General features: G+C 34.2%; 4 protein-coding genes and 1 long non-coding RNA gene across 9 annotated transcripts; 4 read left to right on the plus strand and 1 right to left on the minus strand.

Moving 5' to 3' along the window:
• Nucleotides 1–904, plus strand: LOC126768708 (cuticle protein 19-like). Its single transcript, XM_050486979.1, has 2 exons — nucleotides 1–12; nucleotides 191–904. Exons 1-2 carry the CDS (start codon nucleotides 1–3, stop codon nucleotides 902–904), a joined length of 726 nt encoding a protein of 241 aa, XP_050342936.1.
• Nucleotides 326–22948, minus strand: LOC126768761 (uncharacterized). 5 transcript variants are annotated; one of them, XR_007669267.1, is made up of 3 exons: nucleotides 19251–19267; nucleotides 3239–3334; nucleotides 326–479 (listed from the first exon to the last, which is right to left on the minus strand). It is a non-coding gene; the product is annotated as an uncharacterized LOC126768761 (long non-coding RNA). The 5 variants fall into 5 exon arrangements; XR_007669265.1 differs by lacking the exon at nucleotides 19251–19267 and adding an exon at nucleotides 22882–22948 and having other exon boundaries at nucleotides 393–479; XR_007669264.1 differs by lacking the exon at nucleotides 19251–19267 and adding an exon at nucleotides 22882–22948 and having other exon boundaries at nucleotides 424–503.
• LOC126768686 (cuticle protein-like) lies at nucleotides 2734–8369 on the plus strand. The gene is made up of 4 exons (XM_050486943.1): nucleotides 2734–2745; nucleotides 2926–3038; nucleotides 3219–3643; nucleotides 7768–8369. Exons 1-4 carry the CDS (start codon nucleotides 2734–2736, stop codon nucleotides 8367–8369), a joined length of 1152 nt encoding a protein of 383 aa, XP_050342900.1.
• On the plus strand, nucleotides 14826–19579 carry LOC126768688 (cuticle protein-like). Its single transcript, XM_050486946.1, has 4 exons — nucleotides 14826–14837; nucleotides 14928–15042; nucleotides 15259–15634; nucleotides 19012–19579. Exons 1-4 carry the CDS (start codon nucleotides 14826–14828, stop codon nucleotides 19577–19579), a joined length of 1071 nt encoding a protein of 356 aa, XP_050342903.1.
• Nucleotides 22347–23229, plus strand: LOC126768727 (cuticle protein 19-like). Its single transcript, XM_050487003.1, has 3 exons — nucleotides 22347–22358; nucleotides 22485–22689; nucleotides 22810–23229. Exons 1-3 carry the CDS (start codon nucleotides 22347–22349, stop codon nucleotides 23208–23210), a joined length of 618 nt encoding a protein of 205 aa, XP_050342960.1. The 3' UTR covers nucleotides 23211–23229.
• The last annotated feature ends 506 nt before the right edge of the window (nucleotides 23230–23735 follow it).

Here is a 23735-nt window from a genome sequence, read left to right on the forward strand (position 1 = left end):
ATGTTCACCAAAGTAAGTGTTACTAAACGATGAAAAAAAGTTAAATCGTGACAATATTCTTATAGTGGGTTTATAAACAGGTTAAAATTAAAATATAGTTTTTGATGGATTTAAAAAAAATGATATGAAAAGGATTGTTAATAGTGTGTATACATTAAAGGATAATTAATAAATTTTAATTTTCTTATAGGTACTATCTTTGAGCGCTGTTTTGGCGGTGGCTGCAGCGGGACTCTTGGCTGAGCCTCACTACTCCTCAGCTGCTGCTGTCTCATCACAAAGCATTGTGCGTCATGACCAGCCTCACGCTGTGGCCGCCGCACCTGTAGCGTACCACGCTGCACCTGTTGCATACCACGCTTCACCTGTGGCCTACCAGGCTTCTCCCGTCCATTACTCTTCCGCCGCGGCTGTATCTTCGCAAAGCATTCAACGTCACGATCAGCCTCAAGCCACTGTTGCCCACTACGCTGCTGCGCCTGTAGCTCACTACGCTGCTGCACCTGTTGCTCACTACGCTGCTGCACCTGTAGCTCACTATGCTGCTGCTCCTGTTGCTCACTACGCTGCTGCACCTGTAGCTCACTATGCTGCTGCTCCCGTTGCTCACTATGCCGCTTCAGCACACAACATCGTATCTGCCCATGAGGAGGAATACGCTCACCCCAAATACGACTTCTCATACTCCGTAGCCGACGGTCACACTGGCGACAACAAGTCCCAGCATGAAAGCCGCGACGGTGACGCCGTGCACGGCGAGTACTCCCTGCTCGAAGCTGACGGCTCTGTGCGCACAGTCCAATACACCGCCGATGCACACAACGGTTTCAACGCAGTCGTTAGCAACTCTGCCCCCGCCAAACACGCTACTGTTGCGCCAGCCCATATTCTCGCACACCATTGATTTAGTCAACTGATTAATTAAGTAGTTATTTATTAATTATTAACGTGTTTTTAAATACGAAATAAAAAAAATTCAAGAGAATATGTTGTCTTTTTATATATATTGAACCTGCCTAAATCTGTATAAAGACGTATTTTTGTTTTTGACGAATTAAAGCCAAAAAATATTTATCAATCGAGCAACCAATATTCAGCTTTATCATTGCGATGGCATATTATCATAACTATTTATAGGATTTTGTATGGTTGATAAGATTTTATACAAGCTTTTTGTGGTAGGTGCCACCGAATCATTATCATTTACTTCCAAACACCAATACTGCCCTAATATTTGTATCGTTAAGATCCATTGAAAGGTGAAAGTTAGTGAATTTAAATCACAGCGGGCAGTACACGATGTAGATGATTTAGCCTATGGTTGATAAAATTTTGATATAAAATCAATAGTAGTAATTACTAAAAAGTCATGCCTGCTCGATTTATTTGTAATAAAATATAAAATAGGTAGTAATTATGGTTATAACAATTTGGAAACTTGAATTAATTTGGTAGAGCTTTATGTTAGCCCGTCTGTATAGGTCCCACTCATCAGATAATCTACCGCAAAATAGCAGTACTTGGTATTGTTGTGTTTCGGTTTGAAGGGTGAGTGAGCCCGTGTAATTACAGGCACAAGGGATATAAAATCTTAGTTCTCAAGGTTGGTGGTGCATTGGCGATGTAAGTGGTGGTTAACATTTCTTACCATGCCAATGTCTATGGGCGTTGGTGACCACTCACATCATCAGGTGGCCCATATGCTCGTTCGCTTACTTATTCTATAAAATATATCACCTGATCCATTTCAGTCATGGCTGCCTTTGTTTAAAGGAGATGTTATACGACCTTACTTACAAATATTGCTTACCATGTGATTAGTTAAACAATGCTGTGTCTTCAGCTTTCGAATCTCAAATCAGTAATGTCAAAAAGAGAAAAATCATCGTTCAACTGAACAGCTGCTAAGCAACGCTTATAAGTAAGTCTGTTAGGGGTATGTGCAACTTATGTCTACAGAAAACATAAGTGGATGAAAGTGATATGAAATAAAAATATTTTAGGTAATTGACAATTTTAGGTTTTTGAGTTGACAAATATTGAATTGAAGAGATAGGATATACAGCTTTTGTGCAAATATACTTAGTAAGATGTCAGTTACTTTTGTACTCATCTGTTATAAAATTTAGCTTACACATATACATATATATATATATATATATATATATATATAAAATTGAAATATATATATATATATATAAACTAAACAATGTAATGAATTGGCTATCGTTTTAAATATGTTTCAATTATGAATCTTGTTCATTCATAATATATATGAGCTTTTTACGTTATAACGTATGACGTAGGTATCTAAAGTCGTAAGACTTGTCTTAATATTAGTCTTGTTCTGATTATTATATTCGAAAATCAAATATGTATATGTATTTCTAAAATATATTGATTTCATCTTTTTTATATATTTTTGAAATTATTTTTGTATGTTTATAAAGGAGAACAAACATAAGATCCAAATTTAGAGTATACTTTAGGTCTGCCCGGACAAATTACAATCGGTTCTTATATCTGTTATAGTTAATTTTCAATAACAATTAATATTTGTGTTATTTAAAACATTACAACTATTTAAGAACAAAACATGAAACGAAATAGTTGAATGAAACCTGAAGTATCCAGCTTAAGCTCGTTGACCTTGACATACGCCGAATCAGATCACTATATAAGCGGCCACTAATACATAAAATTTATCAGTTGTACACATCATACAAAGCAATCATGTTCACCAAAGTAAGTGTTACTTAACGATGGAAAAAAAGTTAAATCGTGACAATATTCTTATAGTGGGTTTTTAAACGGGTTAAAATTAAAATACTGTGTTTAATGAATTAAAAAAAAAATTATATGAAAAGGATTGTTAATAGTGTGTATACATTAAAGGATAATTAATAAATTTTAATTTTCTTATAGGTACTATCTTTGAGCGCTGTTTTGGCGGTGGCTGCAGCTGGACTCTTGGCTGAGCCTCACTACTCCTCAGCTGCTGCTGTCTCATCACAAAGCATTGTGCGTCATGACCAACCTCACGCTGTGGCCGCCGCACCTGTAGCGTACCACGCTGCACCTGTTGCATACCACGCTTCACCTGTGGCCTACCAGGCTTCTCCCGTCCATTACTCTTCCACCGCAGCTGTATCTTCGCAAAGCATTCAACGTCACGATCAACCTCAAGCCACTGTTGCCCACTACGCTGCAACACCTGTAGCTCACTACGCTGCAACACCTGTAGCTCACTACGCTGCTGCACCTGTAGCTCACTACGCTGCTGCACCTGTAGCTCACTACGCTGCTGCACCTGTAGCTCACTACGCTGCTGCACCTGTGGCTCACTATGCTGCTGCTCCCGTTGCTCACTATGCCGCTTCAGCACACAACATCGTATCTGCCCATGAGGAGGAATACGCTCACCCCAAATACGACTTCTCATACTCCGTAGCCGACGGTCACACTGGCGACAACAAGTCTCAGCACGAGAGCCGCGACGGTGACTCCGTGCACGGCGAATACTCTTTGCTCGAAGCTGACGGTTCTGTGCGTACAGTCCAATACACAGCCGATGCCCACAACGGTTTCAACGCTGTGGTCAGCAACTCTGCCCCCGCCAAACACGCTACTCTTGCGCCAGCTCATATTCTCGCACACCATTGATTTAGTCAACTGATTAATTAAGTAGTTATTTATTAATTATAAACGTGTTTTTTTAAACATGAAATAAAAAAAAATTAAGATAATATGTTGTCTTTTTATATTTATTGAACCTGCCTGAATCTGTATAAAGACGTAATTTTGTTTTTGACGATTTTAAACCACAAAATATTTATCAATCGAGCAACCAATATTTAGCTTTATCATTGCGATGGCATATTATCATAACTATTTATATGATTTTGTATGGTTGATAAGATTTTATACAAGCTTGCTGTGGTAGGTACCACCGAATTATCATTTATTGCCAAACATCAACTTTGTATCGCAAAGATTGAATGAAAAGTGAATGTTAGTGAATTTAAATCACAGTGGGCATTACATCGTATTTAGCCTATCGTCGAAGGAATTTTAATATAAGAACAATAGTAGTAATTACTAAAAGATCATGCTTGCACGATTTATTTGTAATAAAATATACAATAGGTAGTAATTATGGTTATTACAATTTGGAAACTTGAATGAATATATTTTTTTTTTTTTTATTTATTTTTTTTTTTTTTATAGAATAGGAATATGCATATATAGGCATATGGGCCACCTGATGGTAAGTGGTCACCAACGCTCTTAGACATTGGCATTGTAAGAAATGTCAACCATCGCTTACATATCCAATGCGCCACCAACCTTGGCAACTAAGATTTTATGTCCCTTGTGCCTGTAATTACACTGGCTCACTCACCCTTCAAACCGGAACCCAACAATATCAAGTATTGCTGTTTTGCGGTAGAATATCTGATGAGTGGGTGGTACCTACCCAGACGAGCTTGCACAAAGCCCTACCACCAGTGTACTACTATATTTTCATGTGACTGATTACGGTTGCCTTTCTTTGAAAGATATGTTATACTACATTTTTTTACAAATATTGCTTACATATGTGATTTATTAAATAATGCTGTGTCTTCAGCTTTCGAATCCCAAATCAGTAATGTCAAAAAGAGAAAAATCATCGTTCAACTGAACAGCTGCTAAGCAACGTTTATAAGTAAGTCTGTTAGGGGTATGTGCAACTTATGTCTAGAGAAAACATAAGTGGATGAAAGTGACGTGAAATAAAAATATTTTAGGTAATTGCCAATTTTAAGTTTTTGAGTAGTCAAAAATTTAATTGAAGAGATAGGATATAGAACTTTTATGCAAATATAGAGTACTCTTTTTCTTTCAGTTTATGCAAATATAGTTACATCTGTACTCCTTTGTTATAAAATGTAGTTTTTAAATATGTATTTTTTTCAATAGAAAACATACATTTATTATTTTTTTTATTTATTTATTCGGGAAACATACAGCATAATAAAACATAAATATTTGATAACAAAATAAGTCTCACATAAGCCAACAAAGTTTCCACTTTAACATTGAAACATGGAGTGAATCTAACCTATTTTGCAAGTATTAAAGTATATAAAATAAAGTATTAACAAGTAATTAAAAAAGCAGAACAACGAAACAAAAAAATACGATAAAAATGTTAATGACAAATACAGTTTTTTAATGCTTCTAAGAACTTAAATAAATTTACGTTAAAGATATCAATATCAGTGTAACGTTCATTATAATTGTCAGTTGTTCTTACCAAAAAGCGATTTTTAGCATAATTCGTTTTACACATAGGAACATAAAAGCTGTGTTTTGAATGGGCAATGGAATGTGGACACTTGATATTAATATTGTTGACTACGTACAATGAGTCGACAAAATTATTTACAATTTTGTAAAGAAAAACCTGATCTGCGCATTCCCTGCGTTTCTCAAGCGACAAAATATTAAGTTTATTAATAGAATTAGACCCAAACTTACGCGTTAATCTTCTAATAAATTTATTATGTACGTTTTCGATAGCCATAATATACTTTGAGTATTGTGGATTTCAAACCGTTGAAGCAAATTCCACATTATATCTAACATACGAGTTATACAGGACATTATATGTATTGATATTTTTAAAGTCTTTTGCCCTGGAGAAATATGAAACCCAACATACTGTAAGCTTTTGCGATAATTTTATTCACATGCCTGTCAAATATTAAATTAGAATATAGGAGCACCCCTAGGTCCCTAACCTCAATTACCCTCTTAATTAAATGATTAGGATTTGTTTAATCAAATAAAATTAGATTTTTTTTCTAGAGTGTTATTATACAGCACTTATCAAAATTAAGATGTAGTCCGTTAGATGAACAATATTGCACTAAAATATCTAAATCATTTTACAAATTTGAGCAGTCATCACTATTTTTATGATTTTAAATAGTTTAGTATCATCAGCATATAAAAGTATGTTAGGATTTTGCAAATTTTTCAATATATCATTGATGAAAATGTTAAACAATAGGGGACCGAGGTGTCATGTTAACTTCATACTTAACTAGGCTGTTGTATTATTAAAACAAGACTAATGATGTTTATTTAAAAAAATAATAGTCTCCAAGAACTTCTTAATAAAAGTATCTTATTAATTATATTCGTAATAAAAGAAGTAAGTATTCAGGCATAAAAAATATTTGCTCGTTAATATAATCTTTTTTTATGGATAATCCATATCAACATAATTTCTATATTATTTAGTGTTTTGTATTTTTTTTTATATTCGCCGGGAGGTCAAATGACTCTACTCCACCTGATGGTAAGTGGTAGTAGAGTCCAAACGCGACGACGGCCAGTACAGACGGGAAAAACGTTCTGCACTAGCCGCCTTCGCCTTGCCGGCCCGCAAGATGCCTCTTCACGCCTCGTTTGAAGGAACCCGGGTTGTAAGAGGAGGGGAACACGTGAGCTGGTAAGGAATTCCATTTTTTGGAAGTGCGACAAAGAAAGGAGTTGCCAAATTTCTTTGTTCGCGATGGAATTGATGTCACAGTTAGGCGGTGACATCGAGAACCAGCTCGCGTGGACTTAAGAAGGAAGGGGGAAGCAGGAATTAGAGAGAATAATTTGTTAAAAAAATGTAGGAACATACATAAAATAAAGTAAGCAATGAATGTTTCCAACTTGTCATTGTGATTTTTGTGTCGATAGTGCACAAAGCTTTAATTCGTTTTATAAAATGTTTCACACACAAACAAAGCGCTGTTATATTATTATTGATATATATACTAAACAATGTAATGAATTGGCTATCGTTTAAAATATGATTCAATTATGAATCTTGTTCATTCACAATATATATGACCATTTTACGTTTTAACGTATGACGTAGGTATCTAAAGTCGTAAGACTTATCTTAATATTTGTCTTGTTCTGATTATTATATTCGAAAATCAAATATGTATATGTATTTCTAAAATATATTGATTTTATCTTTTTTATATATTTTTAAAATTATATTTGTATGTCTATAAAGGAGAACAAGCATAAGATCCAAATTGAGAGTATACTTTAGGTCTGCCCGGACAAATTACAATCGGTTCTTATATCTGTTATAGTTAATTTTCAATAACAATTAATATTTGTGTTATTTAAAACATTACAACTATTTAAGAACAAACTGTTTGAGAAAAGTATAAGTAATGCTTGATTGATATTGCGAATTAATAATATGATGCCTACTAGTAAAAAATATTCATATTGGTCTAATCAACGATACAAAAATTCATATGATTTTAATAAGAAAGTACATGGAACAAAACATGAAACGAAATAGTTGAATGAAACCTGAAATATCCAGCTTAAGCTCGTTGACCTTGACATACGCCGAATCAGATCACTATATAAGCGGCCACTAATACATAAAATTTATCAGTTGTACACATCATACAAAGCAATCATGTTCACCAAAGTAAGTGTTACTTAACGATGGAAAAAAGTTAAATCGTGACAATATTCTTATAGTGGGTTTTTAAACGGGTTAAAATTAAAATATTGTGTTTAATGAATTAAAAAAAAATGATATGAAAAGGATTGTTAATAGTGTGTATACATTAAAGGATAATTAATAAATTTTAAATTTCTTATAGGTACTATCTTTGAGCGCTGTTTTGGCGGTGGCTGCAGCTGGACTCTTGGCTGAGCCTCACTACTCCTCAGCTGCTGCTGTCTCATCACAAAGCATTGTGCGTCATGACCAGCCTCACGCTGTGGCCGCCGCACCTGTAGCGTACCACGCTACACCTGTTGCATACCACGCTTCACCTGTGGCCTACCAGGCTTCTCCCGTCCATTACTCTTCCGCCGCGGCTGTATCTTCGCAAAGCATTCAACGTCACGATCAACCTCAAGCCACTGTTGCCCACTACGCTGCAACACCTGTAGCTCACTACGCTGCAACACCTGTAGCTCACTACGCTGCTGCACCTGTAGCTCACTATGCTGCTGCACCTGTAGCTCATTATGCTGCTGCTCCCGTTGCACACTATGCCGCTCCAGCACACAATGTCGTATCTGCCCATGAGGAGGAATACGCTCACCCCAAATACGACTTCTCATACTCCGTAGCCGACGGTCACACTGGCGACAACAAGTCTCAGCATGAGAGCCGCGACGGTGACGCCGTGCACGGCGAGTACTCCGTGCTCGAAGCTGACGGCTCTGTGCGCACAGTCCAATACACCGCCGATGCACACAACGGTTTTAACGCTGTGGTCAGCAACTCTGCCCCCGCCAAACACGCTACTCATGCGCCAGCCCATATTCTCGCACACCATTGATTAAATCAACTGATTAATTAAGTAGTTATTTATTAATTATTAACGTGTTTTTTAAATACGAAATAAAAAACTTTCTCTTGAATATTTTGTCTATTTATACATGTCTATTTTGTCTATTTATATATATTGACCCTGCCTTAATCTATAAAGATGTACTTTTGTTTTTTATGAATTAAATCCAAAATATATTAATCGATCGAGCAACCAATTCAGCTTCATCATTGTGATGGAAAAGTATATTATCATAACTATTTATATGATTTTGTATGGTTGGTAAGATATTATACAAACTTGCTGTGGTAGGTACAATCGAATTGGACTTTATTGCCAAACATCAATACTTTGTATTGTTAAGATTCAATGAAAAGTCAATGTTAGTAGATTTTATATCTCATGCTTGCACGATTTATTTGTTATAAAATATATAATAGGTAGTAATTATGGTTATTACAATTTGGAAACTTGAATGAATATTTTATATTTTCATGTGACTGATTTCGGTTATGGTTGCTTTTCTTTGAAGGATATGTTATACTACATTTTTTTACAAATATTGCTTACAATGTGATTAAGTAAACAACGTTATGTCTTTTTCTTTCAAATGTCAAATCTGTAATATAAAATAAAAAAATCTAGTGTTTAACTAAACAGCTGCAAAGCAACGTTTAGAAGTAAGATCGTTAGTTTTCAAGTGTACGCGCAAACTCTGATGCAGTCATTATTCTCCCACGACTTGATTCTAATCCTCAACCATTATCTTTTATGATGATGGTGATTATAGACTACCAGAGAGAGTAAGGAGAAGAACCAAGAGATTTGCAAGTTTTGGGTTTTTAATGATAATCCCTTGTCAGAATATAATAATAACTTTTATTTGGTCACAGCTTTAATGATTTTTTTATTAAATAGCAAATAACTTATTTCTACTAGCGCATTTCTAGAGAAAACATAAGGAAGAAACATACATGAATAAATAATGTTTTAGGTATGTGTCAATTTTATATTTTTGAGTTGTCGAAAATTGAATTAAAGAGCCTATTTATGGTGTATAAGAAGTGTATATATATACTTATTAAAAGTAAAATCGTCTCAAAGAAAGGGAAGCGCAAAGGATGTAACTTTTTCAACATATAAAACAAATTATATTATAATCCACAATCCAGATTGTCACACGTGAACTTAATAATTTATTATGTATACTCTGAATACCTGTTTGAATTTAATATCAATAAATACGTCGTAGGTTCAGTTTTTCATCTGCTAAATTAAATATTTGCAACTAACCTAACCTTGCATGCACGGCTAACCAAAAACATAATGAGGAAACCGCAGGAATGTGTCGGTTTAAATTAATTTTTATTTGTCCGATCCTGGATTTAAAGAGGGCTGATACCAACAAGCAACTGGGCCTACGTCGCTATTGAAATTTTATTTTTCTAATATTATAAATGTGAAAGTGCTTCGTATTGATATTTATCTACTTACTTTCGAACGTCTAGACGGATTCTAATGAAAGTCATATAATTGATTGCATCGCGGTGATATTTGTTATTTTGAATTAACAGAAAAGACTCAATTTTAAATTCATGTAGATAATTGCTTGATTTAAATATATTATACATAATATAATTAGAGACTAGGATTTTTTTTTAATAATGTGTCTATTTGCTCGAAGGATTTTTTTTATTTATAATAAGAGTTGGCGGAATAGCGGAATTGCAAATGGCCAACTGATGTTCACCACACACATTGGCGCTGTAAGAAATATTAATTAGTCGCCAATGTGTAACCAACCATAGGGACCGAAATTTATGTCCCTTGTCCCCTTTGTCCACGCCTTTCTAACCAGAACATAACGGTACTAAGTAATACCTTTTAGCGTTATTTATAAATTATAGATCCAACCCAGACGGGTTTGTAAAAAGTCCTACCGCCATTTATGTAATTTTTACAGTTAAATATATAATCCTCATAAAAACAAATTAAAATAATCACGTACTTAATCATATCATCAAATAAAGAGGAACGTATTTATTCTGACATTTGTAAATATATTTAAAAAAAAATCAACTATTGTTAAAATTAACACCTTCATTCTTTCGATATCTGATTAGTTAGTTAAACGTTAAATGTGATTTAAGAGCTAATCTATTGATTGAAGAAGGACGATATTAGTATTTTTGTATATGAAAGCACAATATTATATTAATGTTACAACACTTTTACTCCAATTACGGCCAGTTGACCTTACTGTGACCATAATAATATTACTTTATAAGGGCCAACAATTAACCACACTGTATCAGTTGTGTTTTGGAAATTAAGCAATATGTTCTGCAAAGTATGTTATTACGATAATATATTAAGCTATCTTATTCTATAAATGCCAAGTCGTGTTGGGCTCAGTGACATGTTTTTTAACAGAAAATTTTGGTTCGGGTTGAGTAGAAATCTTAGTTCCCAAGGTTGGTGGCGCATTGGCTATGTAAGCTATGGTTGACATTTCTTATAATGCCAATGTCTAAGGGCGAAGTGACGCCGTGCACGGCGAGTACTCTTTGCTCGAAGCTGACGGCTCTGTGCGCACAGTCCAATACACCACCGATGCACACAACGGTTTCAATGCTGTGGTCAGTAACTCCGCCCCCGCCAAACACGCCACTCTTGCCCCAGCACATATTCTTTCTCATCATTAATCAGTCTACATGATAATATGTAAATTAGTTGGTATTTATTTGAAATAAAAAAAATACGAATAAAATTATAAGTACAATTTTAATTGACCTCTTTTTCTTAATTAATCGTTTGATATTGTCGGAAGTTTTTAAGACTGGATTTTTTTAAATTAATTTTGAGTCAAAGATTTTATTCGTTTACTTGTATTATCAAAATTTTGATTTTTTTTTTAAATATAATGTACCAAAGATTTGACCGAAGTATAGGTACATGTCGGTGCTACTCCAGAGTATTCTTGTTTAGAGTCCATCAAAATGAATAAACATACACATTCATCTCCATAAGCTTATTTTGACGCAACTACACAGTACCGCCCTTTTATAATTCTAGTGATTCAATTACGTCCTCTGCGTTTTCTAGCCTGCCAATCGATTTAAAACAACCTTCGCATTATTAGCAACTAAAACTTATTTTAAAACAGACGAACTGAATTACTTTGCGGTAATTCAGTACGTTGAAATATAATTTTATATTAGTAATAGACATTTTATTGAATTTAACATAGTTTGAGATGATTTATTTTACACAACAAATAAAAAAATATAATATGAGCAAACATTATTTTAATATAGTTTGTTCACAGGTGGCGCTGCTAACAGAATTCAAATGTAATTTTTACTTTTTGCATAAACTAATTAAATTTGATTTAGAATAATTATACCAACTAACAAATTTTGTTTTTAATATTATCAAAGTAAATTTAATATTCAATTTACTTTAAAAGTTTCAAGCAATTAAAACAGTCTGCTATAAATTAAATTAAAAATATGAATAGCTTGTTAAATTTCGTGTTATAGACATTTATAAAATAAAATCATATAAACGATAACTTAAAACAAAAAGATCAATATTTGACAATTATTGCCTATAGATAGTTTGGCTTTCCTATACTTAACTGACTAATTGTATAATTTTATACACATTTGTGATATTAAAATGACAGGCTTAAATTAAAAGTATTTTTAATTTGTTTATACCAGGTAACTAAACTAATGTAAAAACTAAAGGGTATGCATACAAAATATTTGTAAAAATTGTATTCGTAAAAGCTATTGTATAAAATGTATTAATAATAAAAATGCTGAAGTTTACTTATTATAAATATATAAAGTGTGGGAAAGGTACTTGGTGTTAGGGCTTTGAGCAAGCCTGTCTGTTTAGATACTCATCATGTATTCTACCGCCAAAACATACTTAGTATAGTTGTGTTTCTGTTATAAGGGTGAGTGAACCATAGTAACTACAGGCACGAGTGATATAACATCTTAGCTCCCAAGGTTGATGACGCATTGCATTGGCATTGTAAGGGATTATTAGAATTTCTTAAGGCGCCGATGTCAAAAGGTACGGTAAGAGTAAGGTAAGGTAAGGCTTGTATGCTTACCTATAATAAAAAATTAATAAATATGAAAATATCAAATTATTTTTCGGCAAACTTGCTATAATTAAAGAAAATAAAATTGCTTCTAAATTTTGTAAATTATTTTAACATCGATATTATGATACATACAAAAAATATATATTTATTTCATCAGACTGCGCAAACTGGAATGCGCAATTAAGTCCGAGTGCATCCGGACCATTACGTAAATTAAAAAGTAAGTTTTTTTTAAGCAATACGTAAATCATGCCTACTATCTAATTCCGTCACATAATTCACATGAACAATCAATTGTAAAGAGTTGCAATATGGCCGTATTCGAAGCTTTTTCCCATCGTATAGTGTTTAAACTATACTGCACATGTTGTAGTTAATATAATTACTATTTACATACATTCGTTTTAGAATAATGTTTTAATGATTTAACAATAACCTAAACCGTAGGCTTGTGTTTTATATTTTATCGTGCGTATTTAGCGTGTTATTGAATTCAAATAAGTAAAAGCAAATTAGAAAATAAAAAACAATCAGCCCCTTTTTTGAGCACCTAGGATATGATGTGGCGTAGTGCTTGCTCTTTTATCGTTAAAAATATAAAATCGTGATTCACTCTGTTTTAATTTATTTATCAAATAAATGTGCAATTTATTTGCAACAGGACACGCACATTTTGAGCCATTTTTTTATTTTATAGACATGCGGACGAACAACTGGGACACTTGATAATAAGTGGTCACCACCGCACATAGACATTAGTGATGTAAGAAATAATAAATATTCCTTACATTGCCAATGCGCCACCAACCATGGGAACTGAGATTGTACCTATAGTTACACTGACTCACTCATCATTTAAACCGGAAACCAACAATACTAAGTATTGCTGCTTAGCGGCAGAATGGTGGGTACCACCCACTCATCAGACATTCATCAGACACCAAAGGCCTGCACGAAGGCCTGCACAAAGCCCTACTACTAGGTAATTACAAAATTATACATCAAGAACTATAAACCCCTTCTTTCAATGACAATATGTCAGTTGTGGGATCTAAGAGTTAATAAAGTTCATGTAATAACAGCAGCCTCACTATCTCATAAAATTAGAAAACAGCAATAGAAATAAATGTTAATGTTCAGAGGTAGAATAGTTCATTTACATACCCAGATGGGCACAAAGCTATATAATTTTTAGTGACGTAAATAAGTAACATTCAGAGAATAATATAAGACGCTTGTCTTCTATTTACTATAAAAAATAGTAAACTTTCTTTGACATAATTAGTAATATTGCAAAAACTTTAATTAAAAATATAACACCTCGTTATATTGCCTCTACCGATGACAGGAGAGTGCTTTTACTCATTTCTTACACTCGTGTAAAACTAATTATACTTCAAATAATCTTATAATACTACTGGTGGTAGGGCTTTGTGCAAGCTCGTCTGGGTGGGTACCACCCACTCATCAGATATTCTACCGCAAAAAAGCAGTACTTGATATTTTTGTGTTCCAGTTCGAAGGGTGAGTGAGCCAGTGTAATTACAGGTACAAGGGACATAAAATCTTAGTTCCTAAGGTTGGTGGCGAATTGGCTATGTAAGGAATGCTTGACATTTCTTACAATGCCAATGTCTAAGGGCGTTGGTGACCACTTACCATCAGGTGGCCTATAAGCTCGTCCACCTTCCTATTCTATAAAAAAAAAAAACTGATGATATGAATTTAATTAAACGTTATAACAATAATTTTATCGATATTTATGAATATAATATAAACTTATGTATTTAATATTCAATAATTATTACCTTTGTAATATTAATATGTATGTATAACGCCTAATTAATTTAAGAGGTCCGTATAAAGCAAGAAATCCATTCAAGTTCAAGTTTTATAATTTCATTTTTTATTAAAGTGGAACCTTGGGATTTTTTTTGGGATGGATTGGAATTGTACAATTCATTTTTTTCTTTATAAAAATGTGTGCAAATGTGACATGTAATGTAACATGACAACTTAGTAAGGTTGTCCTGCTACTGTGGTCTTCTAAAAAGATATCTACTAAATTATCAGAAAACATTATTTTGTAATTGCAAATTAAATCACTACGGAACTGTGAAGTGTGCTCGTTTTTTAGCCAATTTATTTGTACAGTCATGATTAAAATATTTTATTAAAATAAGACTATAAAAGTACAAAAAGAAAGTAAAAGTATTCAATACCACTTTGACACTAAAATGCAGTTTTAGCCAGTTGACCTTACTGTATCATAAGAAATGTTTACTATATAAGCACATTTTAAAAACAGTAATACATCACTTGTGTTCTAGAAATAAAGAAATATGTTCTCCAAAGTAAGAATTGTAAAAATAATACTTCAGTCAATAATGATCAAATCAATTTTTACGTTAGTTAATTTAAAGTAATCGTTTCTTATGTTATAGATATTAGCTTTGAGTGCTGTGTTGGCGGTGGCTGCGGCTGGTCTCCTGCCCCAAGCTCAACATTCTTCAGCTGCTGCTGTTTCGTCACAAAGTATAGTGCGTCACGACGAAAACCACGCTGCTGCAGCTGCCCCGGTTGCCTACCACGCTGCACCTATTGCATACCACACTGCTCCTGTTGCCTATCATACATCTCCAGTGCACTACTCTTCTGCAGCAGCTGTATCTTCACAAAGTATCCAGCGTCATGATCAACCTCACGCTGTCGCCGTTGCTCCGGTTGCACATTACGCTGCCCCCGTATCCCATTACGCGGCACCCATTGGCCACTACGCTGCTGCACCCGTTGCCCACTACGCTGCTGCACCCGTTGCCCACTACGCTGCTGCACCCGTTGCCCACTACGCTGCTACACCCGTAGCCCACTATGCTGCTCCCGCACACAGACTTGTGTCCGCCCATGAAGAGGAATACGCTCACCCTAAATACGACTTCTCATACTCCGTAGCCGACGGTCATACTGGCGACAACAAGTCTCAACACGAGAGCCGCGACGGTGACGCCGTGCACGGCGAATACTCTCTGCTCGAAGCTGATGGCTCTGTGCGCACAGTCCATTATACCGCTGATGCACACAATGGTTTCAACGCCGTGGTCAGCAACTCCGCACCTTCCAGACACGCTGCGCCTGCTCAAGGACATATCCTCGCTCATCATTGATTAAATGTAATGTACTAAGTCATTAGATATTTATTATGTCGCCTGAATATAAGTTAACTATTAATGACAAAAAATAAATCAAACGTATTAAATACTTTTGTTTTAATAATCGGATAGTATAATAATATTAGTTAAAACTACAAACATTTGTTATACTGATTTTAACAAAGTAGAAAACCGCTAATATTTATTAGCTAGTAACAGGTATAATATCTAAATTATTACCAAAGAGACAACTCAGATATAAACAAAAATTCCGAGGAGGTAGCCTTCTCATAAGTTCATAAGTTTCTTTTCCAACTCACCAGAACTGTTTCAAATACTATTTTGAAAACGTTATACATACAATCGCATGTCAGCTAAAATTAGTTTATAATTCTTATAATAATTTGTACTTGCTGAACGAAACGTTCACTGCATACTATAATAATGTTTAAAAAGAACATGTACGCCCTTTTATATGACACACAACATACACAAAATCGGAATTTTGTTCCGTTTTACTTTCCCGATTTGCTTCAAGTGGATTAATACAGTTTTATCACTTACCCTGAAGCCTGCAGATCTCTGAAGTGCTTTGTGATGGATCCGCTTCCACAATAGCCTTTAATTCTTCATTTTCCACTTTGGTCGCTGGCCGTCCACGGGGTTGGTTCTGAAGGTCGAAATTTCCAGAACGAAAACGTTGAAACCAAAAATGTACCGTGCTTTCTTTTGCGACACCAGCGTCGTACACATCATTAATCCTTCGAGCTGTTTCTGCAGCACTGGTGCCACGGTAGAACTCGAAAAATATACAATATTTCATGTTTTCCATTGTGCAGTAATAAGGGAAAAAACAAATGAGTGACTGTTTTCAAAACTCAAATGTACCAGCTCAATGAATTAATTAATTTGAATTTGGAATTCTTAACCGAAGAGGAGATATTTCAGATCAAAGTGGTCAGTACGACAAAACGCTAATTTTATTTGTAAGGACCTTGTTTACGCTCAAGAAATGAAATTTCTTTAGTGAAACTCATTACTTGCAATTTAGTATAAGTTTTTATTTCGTACAACATACAGGTAACAATATAAAACAATAAAAATGTACAATGTCGCCATACGTAATTAATTATAATAATTTAAACTTTTTGTACTGGCAATAACTATAAGTTAATAAAATGTTAATTTTATTGATAAAAAATTTTTTTCGTTATCTGGGCATGATGCGTGAACAGACCTAATATAATTTAACTCTTCTATATTATATGTATGTATGTCTAGTGTAAAACAGCTCGTAGTATATTTTATGTGATTACAATGTCAATTTTGAATCAATCGTCGGAAGGAATGACATATATAATAAATGATATATATATTCCTCCTCATCGATTTCGATGACGGCGACCCTAGAAATTAATTGTTATTTCTAGCATGAGCTCTAATGTGGCTCGCTAGACCAAATTTGGTTTTAAAAACCCTACGATCATGTTACCGTACGAGATTTGAAAGAAGCTTACCTTAAATCTTGCTTCGTCCTCCTCCTCCGAAAAAATTGATTATGGGATGATTGTTGCCTCGTAATCTGATTATAGGTTGTTCAAAACTATAAAGCTACCCTAAGCAAGGGTTTTTGATGTGAAATTGCTATTAGCGCGACTTAGAGGTAAGATTGGCTCCTATGCTGTGACCGCAAACAGCATGACGCTCTCTTATGCCGCAGCTTCCTACTACCAAGTGTGTGTTAAAGTGTGCGTTGTGCCTATACTAATTATGTTATAGATAATTAGTATAGGCACAACGCACACTTTAACACACATTATATTGATATATAATAATATTTATCAATTTAATTAATAAAATAAATATTTATTTATTTTATTAATTAAACTGTACGATTTTTTTATTTTACTCCATATTCATTTTAAAAAACCATAAATTTTGATGGTCTTCTCTAAATATTCTGTAATGGCCATACTTGTTTTTCAATAAAACCGTTAATTCGCATATGAAATATATAATTTTAAATAAACTTTCTATAATAACTTCACAAAGTAATAAATTTAAGCATATAATAGCACATTATTTAGGCACAGGAAACTGCGTTACATCCAACAATTTAATCTTTCCTGGCTGCCATTAGTAGATATTTCACTTCCTTAATACGTAACTAACTCAGTAAAAGCATCCGTTAATGTATCATTAATTAAAAATAATGTTTCAAATATATATACTGATTACTAGCTAGGTTTTTAATTAAATAATGAATACATTGTTTGATTTAAAAATATTTGATTAAAATTATTAGTATTAATCCTGAGGTAATTTTTAAAAAGAATGACGTCAAGATAGCCCTTCGCCACAATTATCATTTTCATCAGGATGGTCGCTCAAACTTACAAATAATGTAGTAGTAATAGTATAAAAATCGCCAATTGATTGTCAATATATCCTTCTATTCAGTGATTTTAAAAAGAGCTCCGTAAGTTTCGAAAGCCCGAGCATTGTTTTAATAAATTTCTTATTTATTAAAACAACGTAATTAGTTACGATTGACTTAGTTTGACATTTTATTATACAATTATTTAACCTTGACGAATAATTATTTGACGGTGAAATTTAGCGGTTGTTATAGTCCGGGCAAGTTGTCACGGCGATATATGTATATAATCTTATTTATAATACCTTTTAAAACTAAATAATACATGTAATACCATTAATAACTACATGTTACGATTTTAAATAATAATCATAATATCCTTGGACATTGTTCACACACGGCCGCCTGATCCCAAATTAAGAGCTTGTACTATGGGAACCAGACAACTGATATACTACATATGCTACTTTTCTTTAGTAAACACATGCTTATATAGATAATTACACCCAGACTCAGGACAAACAGACATGTTCATGCACTCAAATGTCTGTCCTGGGTGGAAATCGAACCCACAACCTTCGGCGTGATAGGCAAGTATCTACCAACCACGCCAATCGGCTTGTTAAATACATATTAATATATAAAAATAATTAAGAATGGAAAAAAGTACAATCACTTATAACAACACTTGTATCCAGTTTACCCAGTTGACCTTACCATGACCAAAATAAAATTACTATATAAGTGATTTCTTTAAAGGGAAGTTATAAGTCGTGTTCAATAAATCAAACAAAATGTTCTCCAAAGTAAGCGTTAATTACATATTATTTCTAAATAGTTGTAATGCTATATGATATAAATTTTTTTATGTAAAAAACTGTTTATTAAATTCTATAAAATAAAGAAATAATAATTTTAGATATATTATAACAATGTGTGTTCTAATTTACAGATTTTCACTTTGAGCGCTGTATTGGCAGTGACTACGGCTGGTCTTTTGCCCCAATCTCATTACTCTTCTGCAGCTGCAGTTTCATCCCAGAACATTTTGCACCATGATCAGCATAGTGTAGCTGCTGCTCCTATCGCCTATCATGCCACTCCTGTAGCCTACCAGGCTTCTCCAGTACACTACTCTTCCGCCGCAGCAGTGTCTTCACAAAGCATTCAACGCCATGATCAACCATTTGCCGCTGTTTCTCACTACGCTGCTACTCCTGTGGCCCACTACGCTACTGCACCCGTTGCTCACTACGCCCCTGCACCTGTAGCCCACTATGCTGCTCCCGCACACACACTCGTGTCCGCTCATGAAGAGGAATACGCTCATCCTAATTACGACTTCTCATACTCCGTAGCCGACGGTCACACTGGCGACAACAAGTCTCAGCACGAGAGCCGCGACGGTGACGCCGTGCACGGCGAGTACTCTCTGCTCGAAGCTGATGGCTCTGTGCGTACAGTCCAATATACCGCTGATGCACACAATGGATTCAACGCAGTGGTCAGCAACTCCATTCCCGCCAAACACGCCACTCTTGCCCCAGCACATATTCTCGCTCATCATTAAATAAGTCAACCTACGAATTTTATTAGTTACCAATTCAGTTATTTCTGTGTCTTGTCAAAATAATTGTAAATATTTATTTAAATCGATTTAGAATATAAGAAAAGAATATAAAGGAACAAGACTTTCATTTGCCTTTATTTTTATTAGTACAATAGATAGAAAAATAAATAACTTCACAAGAAGATTGACAATAGTAGTGTGGTACTGAGTTCATAGAATATAAAATTTGTAATTACACAAATTACAATACGCAAATACAAAGCATGAAATTAATATAATGCCTACGTTATACAGTACATAAATAATATAGTGTATTCTAAAAAGTTAAACAAATAAATTTAAATTATACAAATATATAATTTGGATTGAATTCGACATTGAATCATATTTTAACGATAGCCAGTATTAATTTATTAGTTATTAGTCTTTGTTTTATACTTAAAAAATCAATTTTTGAGGATGTTAAATTAATCTTAATATCTAATATAAGTTGGACTGTTCGTTGCAACATTGCCGATGGGAAATATCATCAAGCTCATCATCATAAAGTCGTATAAAGTGTACTTTATTCAAGTAGGTTTTTATAAGAACTTTGGTCTCTTTAGAGTCGTCCTTTTAAGAGATTAGTTAAACGTAAAGCTACCTCTGCCTATTGGAAATGTTAATAAAATAACCAATACGAAAGTCAGTTATTTTTCATTTATCAAGAAATTAATTATTTACAATTAAATTATCTGTGTGTATCTTGCACGTAATAAAATATCATACACATCGGTAAAATATTTATTAACCTATTTTTAACACGTACTCTAACATATATATATTTTACCGAATAATTAATATCATATAAGAGCATGATGACTAAGTATGTTTTTCCGTCCCTATTTTTCGTATTTAATTAAAAATAATAATAAACGCAACACAGGAACGGCGGTGCAAGCGCTAATTCGCGCGGCTTGGTTTTCAAGCCACGGGTTGTCAGCCAAGTTGCGATTGCGGCGCGTCTTTTATAGACTGAGTAGGATAAATTATGTATAACAACGTTGTCTCGACAAAATCCTAATAAGGAAAAGTAAAATATAATTAAAAACGAAACCGTAACAGCCTGTGAATGTCCCACTGCTGGGCTAAAGGCCTCCTCTCCTCTTTTTGAGGAGAAGGTTTGGAGCTTATTCCACCACGCTGCTCCAATGCGGGTTGGTAGAATTCACATGTGGCAAAATTTCAGTGAAATTAGACACATGCAAGTTTCCTCACGATGTTTTCCTTCACCGTGAAGCACGAGATGAATTATAATCACAAATTAAGCACACGAAAATTCAGTGGTGCCTGCCCGGGTTTGAACCCACGATCATCGGTTAAGATTCACGCGTTCTTACCACCGGGCCATCTCGGCTTTGCTTTACCATTAAAAACGAAAATAAATTGAAAATTAACAATATGACATAAAAATTTAAGTTGAAAATTTAATTTTTTGAATTAACTTATGGAGAATTTTTATAACCATTATTTAGCGGCAAGTACGACTAATCGAATTTAATTTCTAGAATATTTCTTTGCCCGTCGTGTCGCAAGCGCTCGTGTGATTCGCGCAGCAATTAGTAGTTCGCGCCGAGGGTCGCCATTGCCCGTGGCATGCTTGGTACATTTCCAAACATAGGTTTCATTTGCAAGATATCGTTCGAAACGCGTAAATATTCTGTATCGTTTCCCGTGGTCAGGTCACAAAAGTAAGTTCATAGATTATAGAATTAGCTTAAACTTAAAAAAACAATCCAGATATGAAGATCAAGTTGAAAAAGATGTGGCGATTCACTAAAATGGAAATGGTATTTTGCATATGAGAGATATATGAGACAAAGACAGAAATTAAAGTCAATCTTTCTTTAAGCACTTTATGTTCTTGCAAAATGTAGATATACTTATTTTATTTTATAATTACATAATTATAATATTTTTTTTTATTATGAATTATATATTTTTTTATTATAATTATATTTTATATCTTATTTCAAATAATAATATATTACAAACTCATTTACATTTGCCTTATGTAGCACATCGAGACGGAATTAACTATAATAGAAAATATTTACATTTTACGCATTCATTATTTTTAACTTGTATATAATATGTTTTTATCGAATATGTTAAGAGGTAAAACGCATTGAGCTAAAATTAAGAAAGAGCGAAGCCTGTTCCTGTTGACTCGTTGATAGAACATGTGTATGTTAAGAGAATATCAAAGATTATAAGCTTGGCAAACGCCACTGAGTGTTTTGTGTTTAATTTCTGTTCATAATTCATCTCTTGCTCGGCGGTAAATTGTGAGGAGACCTGCATGTGTCATATGATGATGATGATGAATGTGTCATATTTGTATATACTAATCCTCACGGAGCAAAGCTCTAAAGTCCGTGTCTTCTCCTCAAAAGGAGAGGAACCCTTCGCCTAGTATATTCAAAGGCTGTTACTTTTTTAATCTATACACAAAGTTCTGGATAACAACAAAATTTATAATGTCAATTAAATTTATTTTTTTCAATTTCGTACTATTTTATAATAAATCTACTTAAAAGTAAATAATTTTTGACCTTCTAAAGGGTGTTGTAAATTTTTTTGAACAGAAAGCGAAAGTTCTGTTCCATATTTTCATGACATCACTAGGACCCAGTTATATCTTGATGACCTTTTGATATTTAAAATCACTATATAAGCGAAAGTCATTACTGCCAATGTGTCAGTTGCGATCAAGATACAAATCAATATGTTCTCTAAAGTGAGTATGGAATTAATTATGTACGAAGGAAAGAAAAGTTATTGTTTATTTAAAATAGTGTATTGTGTTATTTTTTAGATTATATCTAACCGTTTGAGGTTTTTATAATGTCAAAATTATTTGCAGATTTTTGCTTTGAGCGCTGTGTTGGCGGTGGCTGCAGCAGGTCTCTTGCCAGAACCTCACTATTCATCAGCAGCTGCTGTTTCGTCACAAAGCATTGTCCGTCATGAGCAGAATCATGCCATCGCTGCTGCCCCAATTGCATACCATGCAGCACCTGTAGCCTACCACGCTGCACCAGTAGCATATCACACGACACCTGTAGCATATCAAGCTTCCCCAGTACACTACTCTTCTGCCGCCGCCGTATCATCACAAAGCATTCAGCGTCATGACCAACATAATGGTGCTGTTGCTCAATCACCAAGTGTACATTACGCTGCTGCACCTGTAGCCCACTACGCTGCTGCACCTGTAGCCCACTACGCTGCTGCACCTGTGGCTCACTACGCTGCTGCACCTGTAGCTCACTACGCTGCTGCTCCTGTTGCTCACTACGCTGCCCCCGCACACAGAATCGTATCTGCCCATGAGGAGGAATACGCTCACCCCAAATACGACTTCTCATACTCCGTAGCCGACGGTCACACCGGCGACAATAAGTCTCAGCACGAGAGCCGCGACGGTGACGCTGTGCACGGCGAGTACTCTCTGCTCGAAGCTGACGGCTCAGTGCGCACAGTCCAATACACCGCCGATGCACACAACGGTTTCAACGCTGTGGTCAGCAACTCTGCCCCCACCAAACACGCTGCACCCGCTCAAGGACATATTCTAGCCCATCACTAATATTATATAATTATCGAGGATCAATAGTTATTTATTTATTGTGGAAACTTATTGAATAAAAAGTAAATAAGATGTTTTGTTTTTCTTTTCCTTTATCTAATTCGTGTGATTGAAATAAGTCTACATCACGAAAGCACGTAAACCAAGTTTTAGTATTTCTATTTAAATATCAAAACGAAACTATTTGTAAATTATCGCACTAGTTCGTGATATAATAGAAAGGTATTTTGGGTTAATTTAATAATTTTAAAATATTTTGACATTTACAAACAAAAGTTAACAATTACTTTATCACGAACATTTTTGAAAAGGCTAAAAATATTTTTAAGGAGCAGTTGTAATTACTTAATTATATAGGTAATAATTTTCTGGTAGATTCATATTACTACTAAGAAGTATAAAATAAAAGTGTATAAAAATATTAAATTTAAATATTATAAAAATATATTTATATATTTCTGTCATTTTTACTTGTATATCTGCATATAGTTTGTAAATGGGGTTTGCTCCAACACCAGTTAAAAC

This window comes from Nymphalis io, chromosome 5 (genome assembly GCF_905147045.1).
Source record: "Nymphalis io chromosome 5, ilAglIoxx1.1, whole genome shotgun sequence".
NCBI lineage: Eukaryota > Metazoa > Arthropoda > Insecta > Lepidoptera > Nymphalidae > Nymphalis > Nymphalis io.